This window comes from Hesperophylax consimilis, chromosome 18, assembly GCF_061612785.1.
Source record: "Hesperophylax consimilis isolate HC1 chromosome 18, BYU_Hcon_1.0, whole genome shotgun sequence".
Taxonomy (NCBI): Eukaryota; Metazoa; Arthropoda; class Insecta; order Trichoptera; family Limnephilidae; genus Hesperophylax; species Hesperophylax consimilis.
The window spans coordinates 26,786,148-26,802,355 of record NC_142853.1 but is presented as its reverse complement, the minus strand read 5'-3'; the positions used below and the strand labels follow the sequence as shown (position 1 = coordinate 26,802,355).

The 16,208-nt window shown below is 32.6% G+C and overlaps 1 protein-coding gene across 1 annotated transcript in view; it reads right to left on the bottom strand.

Annotated features, from left to right (window-relative positions):
• The window catches only part of rsh (Rap GTPase activating protein radish), a 558,630-nt gene that overhangs the window by 276,413 nt on the left and 266,009 nt on the right, over positions 1-16,208 (bottom strand). The window contains exon 6 of the mRNA XM_089642770.1: positions 4,985-5,171. Within this exon, the coding sequence (XP_089498896.1) occupies positions 4,985-5,171 (187 nt within the window). The remainder of the gene's footprint in view (positions 1-4,984; positions 5,172-16,208) is intronic.

Genomic DNA, 16,208 nt, shown 5'->3' with positions numbered 1-16,208 from the left:
AATAATCTTCTTCATACTTGAACGAAGTTGTATTTTCTATGGCGGTCCCGATTTGAGATTTTAAGAGCTATTGTCGATAAATCCGGCTGAGTGCGCAATCGTAAGATAGTATGCAAAGGACGGAAGCTTGGAGAATTTACATGATCGGCTTACAGAATTTAGCGAATGTGTGCATTTTGGATGGTGTAATATCGACCGCAAATCAATGAAAATACTTCAAGCTTATTTGCAATATTTGGTCCCATGTTACAAAAAGTTTCACGATGTTGAATAGTCACAAAGGAACAACTGGGTAACCTATTTTTATTTACGTTAATACATAAACAACATGTTATGCCATTAACATAAGTGTAAATTGTAAATAATATAAATTACGAAATAACAAAAAAAGTTAAATAATATATCTATAATATAATAATTTGACGATGAAGCCAACCTGTAAAAACCCAAAAGCTGTTTAAAACTGTTACAAACCGTTAATAACTGTTACAAACCGATAGTATGCAAAGGACGGAAGCTTGGAGAATTTACATGATCGGCTTACAGAATTTAGCGAATGTGTGCATTTTGGATGGTGTAATATCGACCGCAAATCAATGAAAATACTTCAAGCTTATTTGCAATATTTGGTCCCATGTTACAAAAAGTTTCACGATGTTGAATAGTCACAAAGGAACAACTGGGTAACCTATTTTTATTTACGTTAATACATAAACAACATGTTATGCCATTAACATAAGTGTAAATTGTAAATAATATAAATTACGAAATAACAAAAAAAGTTAAATAATATATCTATAATATAATAATTTGACGATGAAGCCAACCTGTAAAAACCCAAAAGCTGTTTAAAACTGTTACACCGTTAATTTTAACAGTTTTAAAGGTTTGGTAGAAAAGTCAATAGTCAAACTTTCGTAAATAAATTTCGAAATTGGTTTATATTTTTGGATCGTTTTGAAAACGAAAAACTCTCTAACCTCTAACTCTAAGCATGAATAAATTTGTAAGCCTTTTAAAATTACGAATACCGCGCTAGTTGCACTACTACTTGCCTACTACGTGACACTACAGCATTTTCAATGATTGTGGTTTGTTGCGAGGCTGAAGGGAGAAGGGAGGGGAAGAAGATGTGGAAAAATAATAATATTATTTTAATAATTCAAAATAAAAGTGAAGTTTGTCATATATATGTCCAAATAAACGTGTTTTTTTAAACTCCGTACAGGTCACTATAAAAAAAACTCATCGGTAAGTGATTTTTTTTAAACTTTAGCTATGAATAATTATTATTTTTTAATATTCATAATGTCTGTTTCTAATGTTAAAAACTAAAACAGACTCTCATCTGCTTTCAAAAACAGTATTTAATTTTGTGATAAGTTAAACAAACAGCGAATATATTTGAAATTTAATACGTGGCGGGAATATTTGATGACATCATATTTTTTGTCTGGCCCCGTAAGTATTGAAAGGGTTAAGTATTTTGTCAATTTCCAATATAATTGTGTTAACATTGTTACATTTAAAAAAAGATTTCTTAATTTGAAATGTAACAATAAAGGTTAAGGGAAATAATAAGGCTAATCTAAGTCATTGATGTTATAAGTAAAACCGAATAATTTGGTAATTTAAGTTCAGTCGGTTTGTTTATCATATTATTTAACAATCAGCATTAAGGTTCCAGTTTCAGTTGTTGTTATGAATACATATCTCCAGTAGTCTAGAGAATGGGCATATTAAGCCACTCAGAAAGGGTTGCCACGTGTCCACGTGTCGGGGAGGGTTCCAGAAAGGTAGAACCTCGATTAATAAAGTAGTAGATGTACATTACAAAGATTAAAATTTTAATGTTAATGACTGTCTATTCCAAATAGCATTAATGACTCGGAATTCAAAAACCATTTACAAGAGTTTAAAAATACATTTGATATTATCTTTTAAACATTTTCCCTCGTAATAATGGACTATGCCATCTTTGGAGATGCTGTGTAGAGGATCCTTTTAAACCCACCCGACCCGACCCGCCACGTAGTAGGTGGACAGATACAACCACCGTCAAGACCTAGAGAAACCTCACCCCATGAACCCGGACACCTCTACACATCATCCACTATGAACTACGGCAGAAGTATTGGTAATCCAATAAATGGTTCCTGGGGCAGCGGTACCGATAACCGCCTCCCGAACTGAAATGTAGATATAAATAACAAAAAAAACGTAACAATTTCGATTCTTGAGCATTGATGTATTATATTGAGATGAGACATGATGCGAAAAAACAGGTTCAGCTTTTTTACCTCCAACTGACCTACAACTCTCCCAATGCTCTAACTAAAACTACCAAATTCGCAATGCAACGAGTTTCGACGAGATAGACGAGAGTAGCTTTATGTTCTTGAGTGCGTTTTGTAGGGGAATATCTGAAATATTCTTGGGCAGTATCTAATTTATTTTTTTTAATTCCTTTATTTTTCCCAATTTTTAGATTAATTACATACAATATTATATAAATCAATACGAATAATGGAAACCCACTAAGGCGCAGCCCGTGCGTGGGTAATATATTTAAGTTATTATATTATTGTACCTAGAAATAAACAAACTGTGGGCATATAAAACAAAAACAAGATTACATTTTGTCTAGGCGGTTTGTATAAACAGTGTTTAAAATTATGTATAGTGAAGTTATAAGTGTTTAGTATAAAGTGTAGTATAAAGTGTTTACTATAATACATGGTGAATATTTTATGAAAAACATAAATTGATACATATTAAATAAAAAAAAGTTTCAACTGCTGTATTGAAAAGCCATAATTTTAACTCTTTTAAATATTGAGGAAGTTTAGTAATCACTTGAATATTTTTCGGTAAAAGATTGAAAGTACGAGGTCCAATGAAACTGCAGTGTGTTTGCATTTGTTTTGTGTTCGTTTGAGGAGTATAAAATACATTATTATTTCTAATGTTGATTCTGTTTTCATTTATATTGAATTTATTTTTGTTTTTAAATATGTATTTCATAGTTGGTAAAATAAATAGTTTGCGGAGACAGAATAGTTTATATTCTTTGTATAACTTATCCGTTGAAAATGTTCTTTTCCGATTATACATAACTTTGATGATATAATTTTGAGTTATTTGTAAAGGTTTTATATGTGCATGAAGCGCACCGCCCCATCCTATTGTTCCGTATATGAGTGAAGATTGCACCAAAGAGAAATAAATAATTTTCAGTTTTTCAACATTGAGCACTTCTTTTAGTCTGTAAAATGTGTATGTAAGATATCTTAATTTACAGACGGTATTATTAATTTGTGACTGCCAATTTAATTTTGTATCAATAATAATACCTAAATATTTGATCTTTTCCAATGATAGTATTATTAGTATAATTCAGTTTTTGTTGCAAGCAATATTGTGATTATAATTTTTCACTCTAGTATTACCAGCCGAAGCTACAACAAGATGTACAAAAATTGCTGAATAATTATGAATACGAGTATGTCACTGTAACTCGCACATAAAAAAAATCATCATTTTAATTTTTGTTCTTAAAATACTTCCATATATTATGATTGATTGATTTTATGTACTGTATATATAAACACTAACACGAACAAGTAAAATATTTTTAGTTTATCATCTTTTTCTCATTTGCTTACCCAGTACTTAATTTCCATTTTATATATTTTTTTAAAATTATTTACTTTTAATATTCTTTTAAATTCTATATTTTTTTAAATTATTTTGAATTTTTCTATATTTCACACTTGATAAAATATTTCTTCAAATTATTTTAATGTAAGTACTTCAAATAATTCATGTACTTATAATATATATTCGGGTTCCTATGAATCGAAATTCTATTCTATACTACATATTTTCTTTTATACTGCATACTTTTATATTGCTTTTAAATCTTCCCTAAATAATATATAACAAAATCGTTCTCCGCGACTGTCTGTTTGTGCGCTAAGTTCTTCTAAAATACGCAATGAATTTTGATAAGGGTTTATTATATTATATAGAGTTTTCTTCCGGAAGGTTTATATACATAATACATGCATTTGTAGAAAGTAAAGAAAAGCGGATATTTTGTAATCAAGTCGTAAAAAATATTTTCAGGCTAAACCTTATGAAATACATCAAAATAATTTACTACGGAATTGTATATCTTAGAAATGCTTCATAACATCAAAACTTTACCCCAAACCATTCCCCGTCCCCGAGCAACGACGCGTACAAATCAGTTAGTTTTTCTTTATTTCATATTTAATAATATATCATTTTAAATCATTTTAATAGTAATTTATACAAAATATACCATCACAAAACAGGGATGTGCCTAACATGGTAGTTTAAAAATTCTCAATGACTGTACTAAGCAATTTAAATTTACGAATCTTTTGCGCGGTTTTATTTCGATTACTGTATAATAATGACAAGTCATTTAATAAATAAAGTTACGAAATTTTAAAATTGGAAATTCTTATGTCATTCGGCATATATTCTGGTCTAGTAATGTGTAATTTCACCTAAGAAATTCTAAAAATATAGTTGTATAGGATTCATATGTCTTATACTGATTTATAAATGTGGAAATTCTAACTATACAATTGTAAATGCTCTGGAAGGAATCTCAGACTTGTGATGTCCCGAAAGAAACCATTCATCTGTTCTGAATGCAATTACTAACGTTATCCAAATTGACCCTGGTAATAAATTACATCTTTGCGTTTCTTTCAAGGATAAAAAAACCATCCTGTCACTTCAAATGCAATCAACAATGTTCTCAAAATTGGTTTTGACAGCATCGCCATTCCATTGTAAGAATATTATGTACTAAATACACAATTTGGCTGTCCTGAAATGGGAATCCTTCCCAGTTGGACAGACAAAGGTTCATTTTGTTTGTAATTTATATATATAAATAAAATAAAATAAATGCTCTGAATAAAGATTGTTTAAAGTTTGTAGGTACCTGAACAGGCCTGCGGGGGCAGCGGGAAGATGAGGGTGGTGCTGGACTTGCGACGGGCCACCGCGCAGCCGAGCGACTGTGGCTTAAAGCTGCGCAGTTGCTGCATGAAGTCGCTGCACTCCATCAGGGCGACGTCGGCGAAGTGCAGGTCGCACAGGATGGCGTTCTTGAAGCGACGAGCGCGCTTCTAGGATCGAGGAATAAGGCACAATATCAATTAAACTGTTATAAAGAGTGTCTGCGGGTAAAATACGCTAACTTCGGGAGGTGATTTTAAATGATGTAGAAATAAAAAAAAAGATAAATAACTTTTTTTATCACACAAACACTTAATTTTTTTAACCTAAAAACTACCTAAATACGTTGGAATTTCGACAAAAATTAATAATATTTTTTTGCACTATCATTTAGAATCACCCCCCCCCGGAGTAAGCACACTTTACCCCCGGACACCTTTGTTTGCGATACAAATTATAAAATTATCCGTAACAAGCTAAATAAGAACAACGAGAGGAATACTTAAAAATGAATTGGAAACAAATATAATCATCGATCAAGTATTATTATCAAAAGAGGGCGTGTGCATTTTAAAAGTACTCCCCCATTTCTCACCTTCCATTCGAGTAATTGTTTTCGAAGAGCGATTGATAAGGGTCGATCCTGGATTGATCTTTTCAGTTCACAACATTTTTCAGCAGTACCTCTAATGGAAATTTCGTACGTCATACACGCTATTATTTTCAAATATTTTAAAACTACTTTCAGTTTCACAAAACCTACTAGTATAATATATCCCGTGATTTTAAACGTGTCTGCGCTATTTATTAATAATAATCTAGTTCAAAAGTTTTGTTACTACAATATTAAACAATGTTTTTTTAAATTATTAATCTTAATTTTTTAAAACCCGTTGCTGACGCAACTATATGCATCTCCTTCTAACAATGTTCCTGCATTCCCCCATCCAACCTTTTATCCTATTACCTGTCGCCCAGTTACCTGTCCCTGTCTGAAAGTGTGGAGTACCTGAGTCATTTACAAGAATTTATTTATACATGACCAGTTTGTTAAGAAAACCGGTACAGTGAAATGTCCCATCAGTGCGTTTAATTCGAGTCTTTTACGGAAGCATGTGCAGTAATGACCACGCATTGTCCCTCAAGTCCATAATATCGATCGAAAAGACCAACGCCCTTGAGACAGCGCCCTTGCGGTGATTTTATACAAAAAGGCGCTATACAAATCATCCAATTATTATTATTATTAATGTCACACACATTTCCAATACTAGTTGTTAATCACAGCTACCTCAAAAGATGTGCCAAAAATTGATTATAGTCCACAATGAAAATCACAAACTTATTCGCATACAATATTGCGACTACATCCGTAGTAATAATATATACTTTATCGACGGTATCTCTCGGCGGTAGATATCAGTACGTACTGATTTAGGTACTTTTCCATACGTCGTATTAGAATGCGTTTAACGGCGGTATCTTTATTAACCTATATAAGCATAGAAGTGTTTGGACGAATGGATTGTATAACATTGTTTACGATAGAATTAATCATTGGCCCAAACGGCGGATAGCATTTGCAACGAGTAAGAGGATGCTACAAGCCAAAAATGTGTATATTCTTGGTGTCCCTTATTATTGAAGGTAATGGGCATTAAAATCGCTTGACAAACAGTCTAGAAACGTTCGATTTCAAGCACAGAACTGGTTTTTATTTATTTTGTAAATAATTTTATAAAAAAGCAAAAAAGTTAATCAAGCGAAACTGTCACAGATAAGATTATCTGAGATTAGCTGTAATACAGAGTTTTTTTAAGTTGTTTCTTTTACGCGTTCATACATTTCTATTAAAAAAAAATTTTTTGTAGTTTAGATTTATATTTTTTTTTTGTTTAGATTTATATTTTTTATTGAGTAATTTATTATTTTATTTGCATTCTACCCAAGCGAAACGATAGGAAAACCTTCAATTTATCTAAAACAATTTTTTTGGTATTCATAATGTACACCAATTCCTTATAAAGATTAATCAAAATAGTGATTTAGAATTAAGCTTCGCCTTAGGCGTCTTTTTTTCACGTTGAGAAGATGGCAGAATTCGATACTTGGCATTTAACGCTAGCTGCGTTCTGCTGCACAAAAATCATGCTCAGACACAACTGGTGTGTTCCCTAGCTCTCTGGTTGGTGGAGCCGAACGAAGCTATTGGCGTGACGTAACAAGTTAGACAATCGTTTTAACGGAACAATATGTCTAATATAAATATTGCAAAAAACAGGAACGAAATACAAACTCTTCATATCATCTTTTACTCTAATATAATACGACCTCATTATTTTGAAGAGGAAATGAAATGATATCTCGTTAACGTTCATTTTATCACCCTCATCTAAATACCAACTTTATGAAATAACCGTCAAAATAATCCCGTGTATCGCTAGTATCTCTATGAAAACGTTTTTATCGCTTCGTTTTCAAGACTTCGCATATCAAAGAGCTTTGGCTTCACAATCGTTTCAAAGCAACACGCAAACAAATTATAACAAAATAAATATAGGGGCAAGGTCTTCCTGATAATGAGGCGTTGAGGGCGTTTAGTACCTTTTTAAGTAAAAATTCCAGTCATTTTCCGCCTAGCGCTTTCATTCAATTCCGTAAATGGAGAACTGTTTTTTTGATTCAGTAAACAAGATGAGGGCGGAATATTATCATATTTAAATATTAAATAAATACTTGTTTTCGTTTACCAAGCCCGAATTGAACCGATGTTTGTTATCGTTTGTGAAAATGAGTCTGGTGGGTGTTATTTGAATTTGACTTGAGGGCCTACTTAAGATTAATTATCCTGATAATAGGAATTATAATTTTTAACAGTTTAAAGAGATTCCAAATGTTCCGTCACGCCGATTTGCTTTTGATAGGCCGTGTGCTGACCAGATTTAGAACTGTACAGTTTGAAATCACACACGTCAGCTATAATCACAGAGTGCCGTGAGCCGTACAACCGCATCAAAACGTTCATCTTGTCAAAACCAATGTGTGTACTATCGCCGGTTATTTATCGGAATAATCCATTAAACGTATTTTTTATCGCAATCCAATTCAACATAACGAGTGCTACCGTACGACGATCACCGTTCCAGTGCTGACAGATGATTCTCGAGATGCAGACTTCGTTCGCCACCCGGTAAGCTGACTGTGAATTGACCTTACAAATTGTGTTATCGCATTCGCCTGTAATAAGCCATAGGCGTTATCCATGCTTTATCTGTGTGGAATAGCCCTTTAAAATACGACTATCCCAGCTCTTGTTCGTTTCTCGAACACCAAATTTTATGGTTTCAAATGGTATTTAGTTATTTTAGTTAGTCAAAAAATTAAGATCTAGTAATTGATGTCGCTTCTTTGTTAGAAATTTGTCATATAATTATATCATCGAATACAAAAAGATTTGACGTAAATATTGCGTCCTTTACAGTGACACATAACAACCATTAAGAGATATATACAAGCCAAATATGTATATATTCTCAGTGTGCTTTATAATTCCATAAATGTAGGTAATTCACAAACGGGATTGCAGGCCGTTTCCTGGTAAATAATTAGTAAATAATAATATATCGGAACACGTGTTCAGGCAACAGCGTTTGTTCTGATTATATACAATGACAAAATGCGAAAATATTAGAATTTTTATGAACATGTGTTCCACATCGCAATAACACATTCATGTTTTTCTGAAATATTTAAACTTTTAATTTTAGAAACTTATCAATTCATTCGTTAAAAGCCCGCAATCCCATTATTAACCGAATTACAAATATTTGGAAGAGATTATTAATAAATTGGAAATATTTTACGACACTCATTTTCTCCTTGTAGGCATACAAATCGCTTGGCAAACGGAGTCTAGAAACGGTTAATTTTAGAGAAAAAGTGCTTTCTATAATCATATAATTAATTTTATAAGAAAGAAAAAAAGGTAATCAAGGGAACCTTTTACCGATAATATTTGTTTTTAAATGTTGTTTCTTAAATGCGTTAATACATTTCTAATGAAAAAATAATTTTCTTAGTAGTAACGCGTATACTTTTACAATGTAATTAACAATTTTATTTTGATTCCTCAAGTAACAGTATTCGATTTTAATTAACTCAAGCAAAACGATAGGAAAATCATTAATTTATCCAATGCATATATTTTGTTTTTAGATTGAGCGATTTGCATTGAAGATTTATAGAAAATAGTTATTTCATTATTTTCCTTAAATCATCACTTAAACGATTTGCACTTAAGCGATTTGCAGTGAAGATTTATAGAAAATAGTCATTTCACTATTTTCCTTAAATCTTCACTTTAATGATTTGCACTTAAGCGATTTGCAGTGAAGATTTATCGAAAATAGTAATTTCACTATTTTCCTTAAATCTTCACTTAAAAGATTTGCAGTGAAGATTTATCGAAAATAGTAATTTCACGTTATACTTCGCCCAATTTTTGCTAAATTTTAGAATTTTCTGCAACTTACCTAAATATAAAATTTCCCTACCGTGTGGAAGAATATTGCTGGTCAAGAGACTAATTAAAGCTGGGAACGAAACATAACCCACCAAATTACAGATTAACACATCTTTTGTTGGTTGGAACTTTAACTAGGTTTCATGCACGTAAAGGAAACAATACCTTATGTGGTATTACCTGAAGCTTCTGCGAGATTAATTAACTAACATAATACCTCCATCCAATGTCGATGTATTTTGAAATTCAATATTCGAGTTTATCTTCCTGGTAAGTCTCGGTAAATCGATGTTTGTTTGTGAAATGCAAAACAAAGACGAAAATTGTATTAAAACGTAGACAACAGAACAATAAGAAATCCACAAGAGCAGATATTGGCGATATCGTTTGTGGAATATTAAGATAATTTAAATGATATGGTAAACCTAGGTGAGTATATATAAGTAGCGTAATATGGCTCAAATTTTGAATCAAGGGGCGACTTCGATCATCTGCAATAATCACTCGCTTCATAAATGATTTTTTTTCGGGAGACGTCGAATCGACGCTTCAAAAATTTGTGTTAAATTAATGGGCTTTGTAGTTATATTCAAACATATTGTCGGTTGAATTGCGAAGTTGTTTAGATATTTTCAGTGACAGAGAGAAATTTAAGTAAGTACATTTTATGAATTCCTCTATAATAATAACAGTTTTGTGTCATCAATAATCATTCGTCATTATAAACTAAATGTCTTATAAACTAAAAGGTATTGTCCATAACATCTGGGTCTGTCTTAAAAAACTCTTTTTTTTCTGGTGGCATTGAGTTAAATTTAACCCCTAATAATAATAATAACACTTTAAGTCCTTGAATATTTTGTGAATTTGCATTTACTTAGATACTCCCAAAAACCAATATTTTTTACATAGATTCACTGTTTTTAAATGCATATAATGAACGAAATACTATTTTTGAAAGCAGATAAAACATTGTTTCATATTTTAGTTTCAAATCAACAAATGCAATTAGAAATATTCAAATTTTGAAAACAAACCGATGGTTTTAATTATGTCAACTTTAAATACCAAAACAAAACTAGAAAACTCATTTAATTAGAAAAATATATTAAGATTATTGTCACTTCACTTATTTTTCGTTATGTAAAAATATTTATTTATAAATTCAAAACCTTGTCAAATATTTTTTTAAATGCTGAAGTTTGTTCAACAGAAAAATTTTGAACATGAAAATTTTCAGGAGGGCCTATGGTAATCTTTTAATTGCAAATATAAAGTGTGGTGTCCTCTTTTTCTAAAACTATTTTAATCATGTATCTCTCCGTCACGTTAATGTAGATAGAACGTATTTTATTAGTTCTTGTCAGTTTGTGCCATCAAGTACACAAAAATACCCCAAGGGTTAACATGTTACGTTTTCTGTATTAAATAATATAAATTAACGTACGCGATATTAGTTGCTGAAAATCCTTCAGTAGGTGAAATAACATTAATTTATACGTATAAAGGTATAAGTTCATAATTAAACGAATCATCCAACAAATTACCCAACAATCAACCCATACTAATATCAAGCTACTTTACAATCACGACATCCAAAAACACAATACTCGGAATAACAATAAAACAGCCAGAATATACAAAAATTCAATAAAAGGTTTTAAAATATTATTTTTTAAAGCATATAAAAACGAAAATACGTAGTTCTTGTCGTGTTGTGCTTTGCCTTGTTTTTTTCTCTCTTTTTTCTTATCCTCTATATTTGTAATCGAGCATAATCTATTTTTACCAATTTATTAGTAGGTAAGTACCTTCTTGTAAATTCTTATCTTGGATTTGTGCTTATGTGTATATCCCTGTCTGTTTCTCGTTTTGTTACTTCTTGTTTATTCTACTTGACCTCCCTTTTTATATTTTTGTACTGTTTTGTATGTGAAATTTATAATTTTGATATCAAAATACCGATGTAAAATTGTACCTATTAACTCCCACCTTTGTATTGTAAGGCCCTCTCATCCTACAAGAGTTTTGTAACTCATCGAAATTGCTCTAGTAAAAATAAAAATATTTTAAAAAATGTAAAAAATCTGGTCAAAATAAATTAAAGCAACATAGTGTTATAATTTTTAAGACATAAACTACAAAATAATTCTGTTCAAATTAGTTTATATTTTACCTACTAATTTGGAGAAATACAAGTCCTCAAACCTCCTTAAGTCCATATCTAAGGTAGATTTCATCGCAGTGAAAATTAGAATGATTAATATCAATTAGTTCTATAAGATAAATGGTGTCCAAACATTGATCAATCAGCATCATTCTAATAAGCCAGATGATGAGAGCGGCCCAAGAACATATTATCCTAATAATTGGGATGGGAAAAGTTATTGTTATTTCCAAAGCTAAGCTATAAACGCTGCCTCACGGGTTTTCGCCTAATCTCGAATGAATCGAAAGCTCACTCATTTAAGTTGGACACTAGTTTATCGTGGTTTCCACAAAGACAGATTTATGCAGTTTGAGTAAAACTGACCTCGTGGTCCAGAGGTAAGGCTCTCGAAGAATCCGGAAGTTCAAATCCCGGCGTGCTTAAGTAAATTTTATTTAATTAATTTTTGTTTTTCACAATAAATGAAAAAAATAAAATGCTCTCTTTATCTGTGATCGCAAAATTCATCCCTTACTAAATGCAATTAGATAAATACGAGTATATCAGTTTTTATTTTAATGTGCGACATCTATTGACTTTTTGCAAATAGATGATGAATATATTTATTTTTGGAATAACTTAGTGAGTAAAGTACAACTCAAATAGTAATATATTTAATTATTACAATTTGGAATTGACTAAGTTATTAAGGACGGGGATTCAAAGTTAATTTTCAGGTTCTGTTATTATTTCAGTTAATAATAATAATAATAATTGGATGACTTTTATAGCGCCGTTTTCGTGCAAAATCACCTCAAGGGCGCTGTACAAATTTAAAATACATTTCTACATTGATCTATGTTATTAATAACTATTTATGGAGATACTATACAGTACAATACTTACCCGGTAGGTCAATTGAGATTAACACTTAATTAACATTATATAATTGTTTATTAGGGAAATTTAGATACAGGATTTAGGACATAATTAGAAAATTGGATATAACTGGACTTTCTCTCAGGAATGGTATATTTAATTTAAGGGTATGACAGCTTAAAAAGGTAAGTTTTTAGTTTAGAACTGAATTCTGTTGGACTTGTTATGGATCTTAGTTCCCGAGGGAGTTTATTCAAAGCCTTCGGCCCAGATACTCTGAAAGCGCGATCACCAAACTAAGTATTTGGCTTGCGCTTAGGTTCCATCAGTCTGCCTACAGCTGATGATGTTGTTGATCTAAGAGTTGACTGCCTCAGACCAGTGTTTTCCGGGACGCATAGTTCAGAGATGTAGGGTGGGGCCATTTCATTGATGGATTTAAACACCATCCAGCACGATTTGTACTGGATTTTTTCAGGGCACTTGAGCCAGTGAAGGTTACGAAGGTGTTCTGAAATGTGCGAATATTTTGAAACCCCGGTTATGAGTCGTGCTGCTGCATTAAACACTGATTGAAGTTTGTCAATTTGATATTTTGGAAGGCTGGTATAAATGCCGTTGCAGTAATCGAGACGTGAGACTACGTAAGATTTGATAAATATTTTTGTTTCTTCTGTAGGAAGGTTTCTTCGGACAGACTTGAGTTGTCTTAGGTGAAAAAAAACGGTGCTTACAGTCCTTGTTAAAAATGTACGAGCTATTAGCTAAGTTCACCACCAGTTATTTTACAGGGTCCTGCCTAGCACCTAGCGATCAGAAGTAAAACTAGGGCCTATAGATGAAACAGATGTTTTGTTTATCTGTTTGGCTTTCTTTGACAGTGTTTTGTTTTGATAATTAGCTTGTCAGTGTGTGTTATTTGATTAGGTTATAAAAAGCCTCGCCGAGTGGATTTCTCACTTTTTCTCTCTTAAAAAATAGTAACAGTCAGTCATTATGGTCAACTGACCGTTATTAAAAGTGTTTTACCCGGGTCGGGAATATTTTTAACTCGCAACATTAAATAAAGTACAAATGCAGTTTTGTGCAACAAAAACTATGCGTCTGTTATTTTGAAGACTTCATCAAGCCCCAACAATTCTCAACAGTCCTATTTATTTGACTTTTAAACGAAAATTTTGAATCTCAATGTCAGGTAACTATCTTATAAATATTTAAATAAATATATATAAATATTTAACAGAACATGAATATAACTTTCACAGAACTTGAAAATGAACGTTGAAATTTGATGAATAGTTCTCCGAAACAACCCGTCCTAAGTAATTCCAAAAATAAAATGTATTGCGGTACGTTTAAGAGTGGAAGATACTATGAATGCAAAGTTTTTAAAAGAAATTTGTGTTTTACACAATAAACAATAATTGAAAATAACATCTAGTATACTTGCGGTACATTTCAGATTGAAATGCCCTGGTGAAAGACCACCATTCAGAACTGAAATGTTGGTTATACGTGGCTTTAGCCGGGTTTGGTCACCTAATCAGAATAGCCAGATACTTTCCGCCTTCCTCTACCGCATCTCCTTCCCTTCTCTAAAACTTTCAACCTCACAACACACCCCAATTGGGGATGCTAGAGTCTCACTGGCTCCAGACGGTCGGGAGCAGTCTGGACTCTTGTGCGATGTTCACATAAAGTATATAATTCTGCCATCGCACAAACTTTGTGTCTAAAACAACTCTCTGCCACTTGCCGGTTCTTGAAGGTTTTTTTTTTCTTTGTAATTGATATTTCGTTCTGAAAGTATAAGATAAAAGATGTGATGTTTTGGACATCCACAAAAATAAACGATAAATAATAAAATAACGTGCTCTAAAAATTTTTTGTTTAAACAACGACGGAAGATTTATTGACAGACAGGCCTTGAGTAAACAGATTCCCACGGGAAAGGAGAGACCGGAGGAGAGTCGAGTTTGGAACTTGGGTGGATTGACAGCCCCGAGAAAGGGATACAAATCAGAAGTGTTGTTTGAAATTGCAGTTAATTATTGAATTCAAATGGTATTAGAGAATATTGCGGAATATTGAATTAAAGTGAAAGATTATTGATCCGGTGTTTGTGTGAAGTGAAAGTGATTCGACTCAGTGGGAAAACAATTAATAATAATGACAATAATAATAATTGGATAATTTGTAGAGCGCCGTTTTGTAAAAACCCACCTCAGGGGCGCCAGGTGTTGTGCAATCGCGATTGTGTTATAAAGTTGTGTTGATTTAAACGTGATTTCGTATACAGTTCGAACTAGATTGCTTGTCTTAAAAACATGAAAATAATAAAAATATTGATTGCGGTTTAAAATAGAGTGAATGTACTTAAAGGCAGGAAGTGTTTAATCGGGCTAAGTTATTGATTTGGCGAGATGGCATTCTATCCACGGAGACCGAAAACCAGAGAATCAAATAGATTATTAACTGTGGGTTCGAATCCTAACAGATTAGGGAGGTACAATTTTATTTACAGGAATATTTAATTACCCTTTTATAAGCGTAGGGAGGAGGTCGAAAATTAAAGTGATTTAGCTATATAGTGTAACCAGGTAAGTTTCACACGAGGATTTGGAGGTGACTAACAGGGTGAGTTTTTTATATTATTTATTAAATTTCAGAGGACCCTTTTAATAATAGGATACAACCGAGGTACAGGAACCGAGTTTGCAACGCCTGCAACCCAAATAATCTTCCCATAAGAAGGGATACGCTAGACGCATTGTCAATCAGCTGTGAGCGAGAGACGAGTCAACGACCTTTTCATATATAGGCCGAGAGGCGCGGAGTACAGTCAGTCAAAGGGGAAGTTTTGCTAGCGTATGCCGTCCCAAATTGAAAGCGATCGGATGCAACCAGACGGAACAAAATGAAAACTTTTCTTCTGTTATTTGACTTTCTAATTTAATACTTTTCATCTATTATTTGACTTTCTAAGTTACGAATTGGGATGCACAAAAACAAATCTAAAGTCGAAAGAGGGAGATGGTAATCTCCGAAATAAAACTACCAACCGAACAACTTTTCTCAACAGGTATCTTTCGAGAGGTAGGCAGCCTCTTTAAATTAAATGCAAAAAATCAAACCAATTATCCGTTTATACCTTACCTGAGAGGATAGGTATTCAGTAGAAGTTACCCATACCTAATACACGAGGATGCTAGTGACCTCATAAAATAAATACTGGAACCAAATATTAAAATACAGACAGTCCTCATCCCAAATTTGGCATTTCGAGTAGACCTTACATATATCTCACATGATAATTGGCTGAATGGGTAGGCACACAACCTATCGTTAATAAGCAGGCAAAATGTCGACAAGATTGTCGTGTGTTATCTATGTATTGACCTAGAAAGGGATGTAAATCCCCGACGGCGTGGGAGTTACAACGTTTTCTGGAGGTGGCACGTAACTTAGGACCTTGCGTGTCACATTTTCGCGACTAGATTCGTGATAAAGGGATGTTATGGTTTTCCCCTTCTACACTCAGTAAAGTAGTTTATCCTGGAGGTGTTTGAGATTGGGGCAATTCTGAAATTGGTGAAGAGACCTGGTTTTCTTTATTCTGGCGTGAAGGTTGCCGATTTGGAACAAGGGGAGACCCGG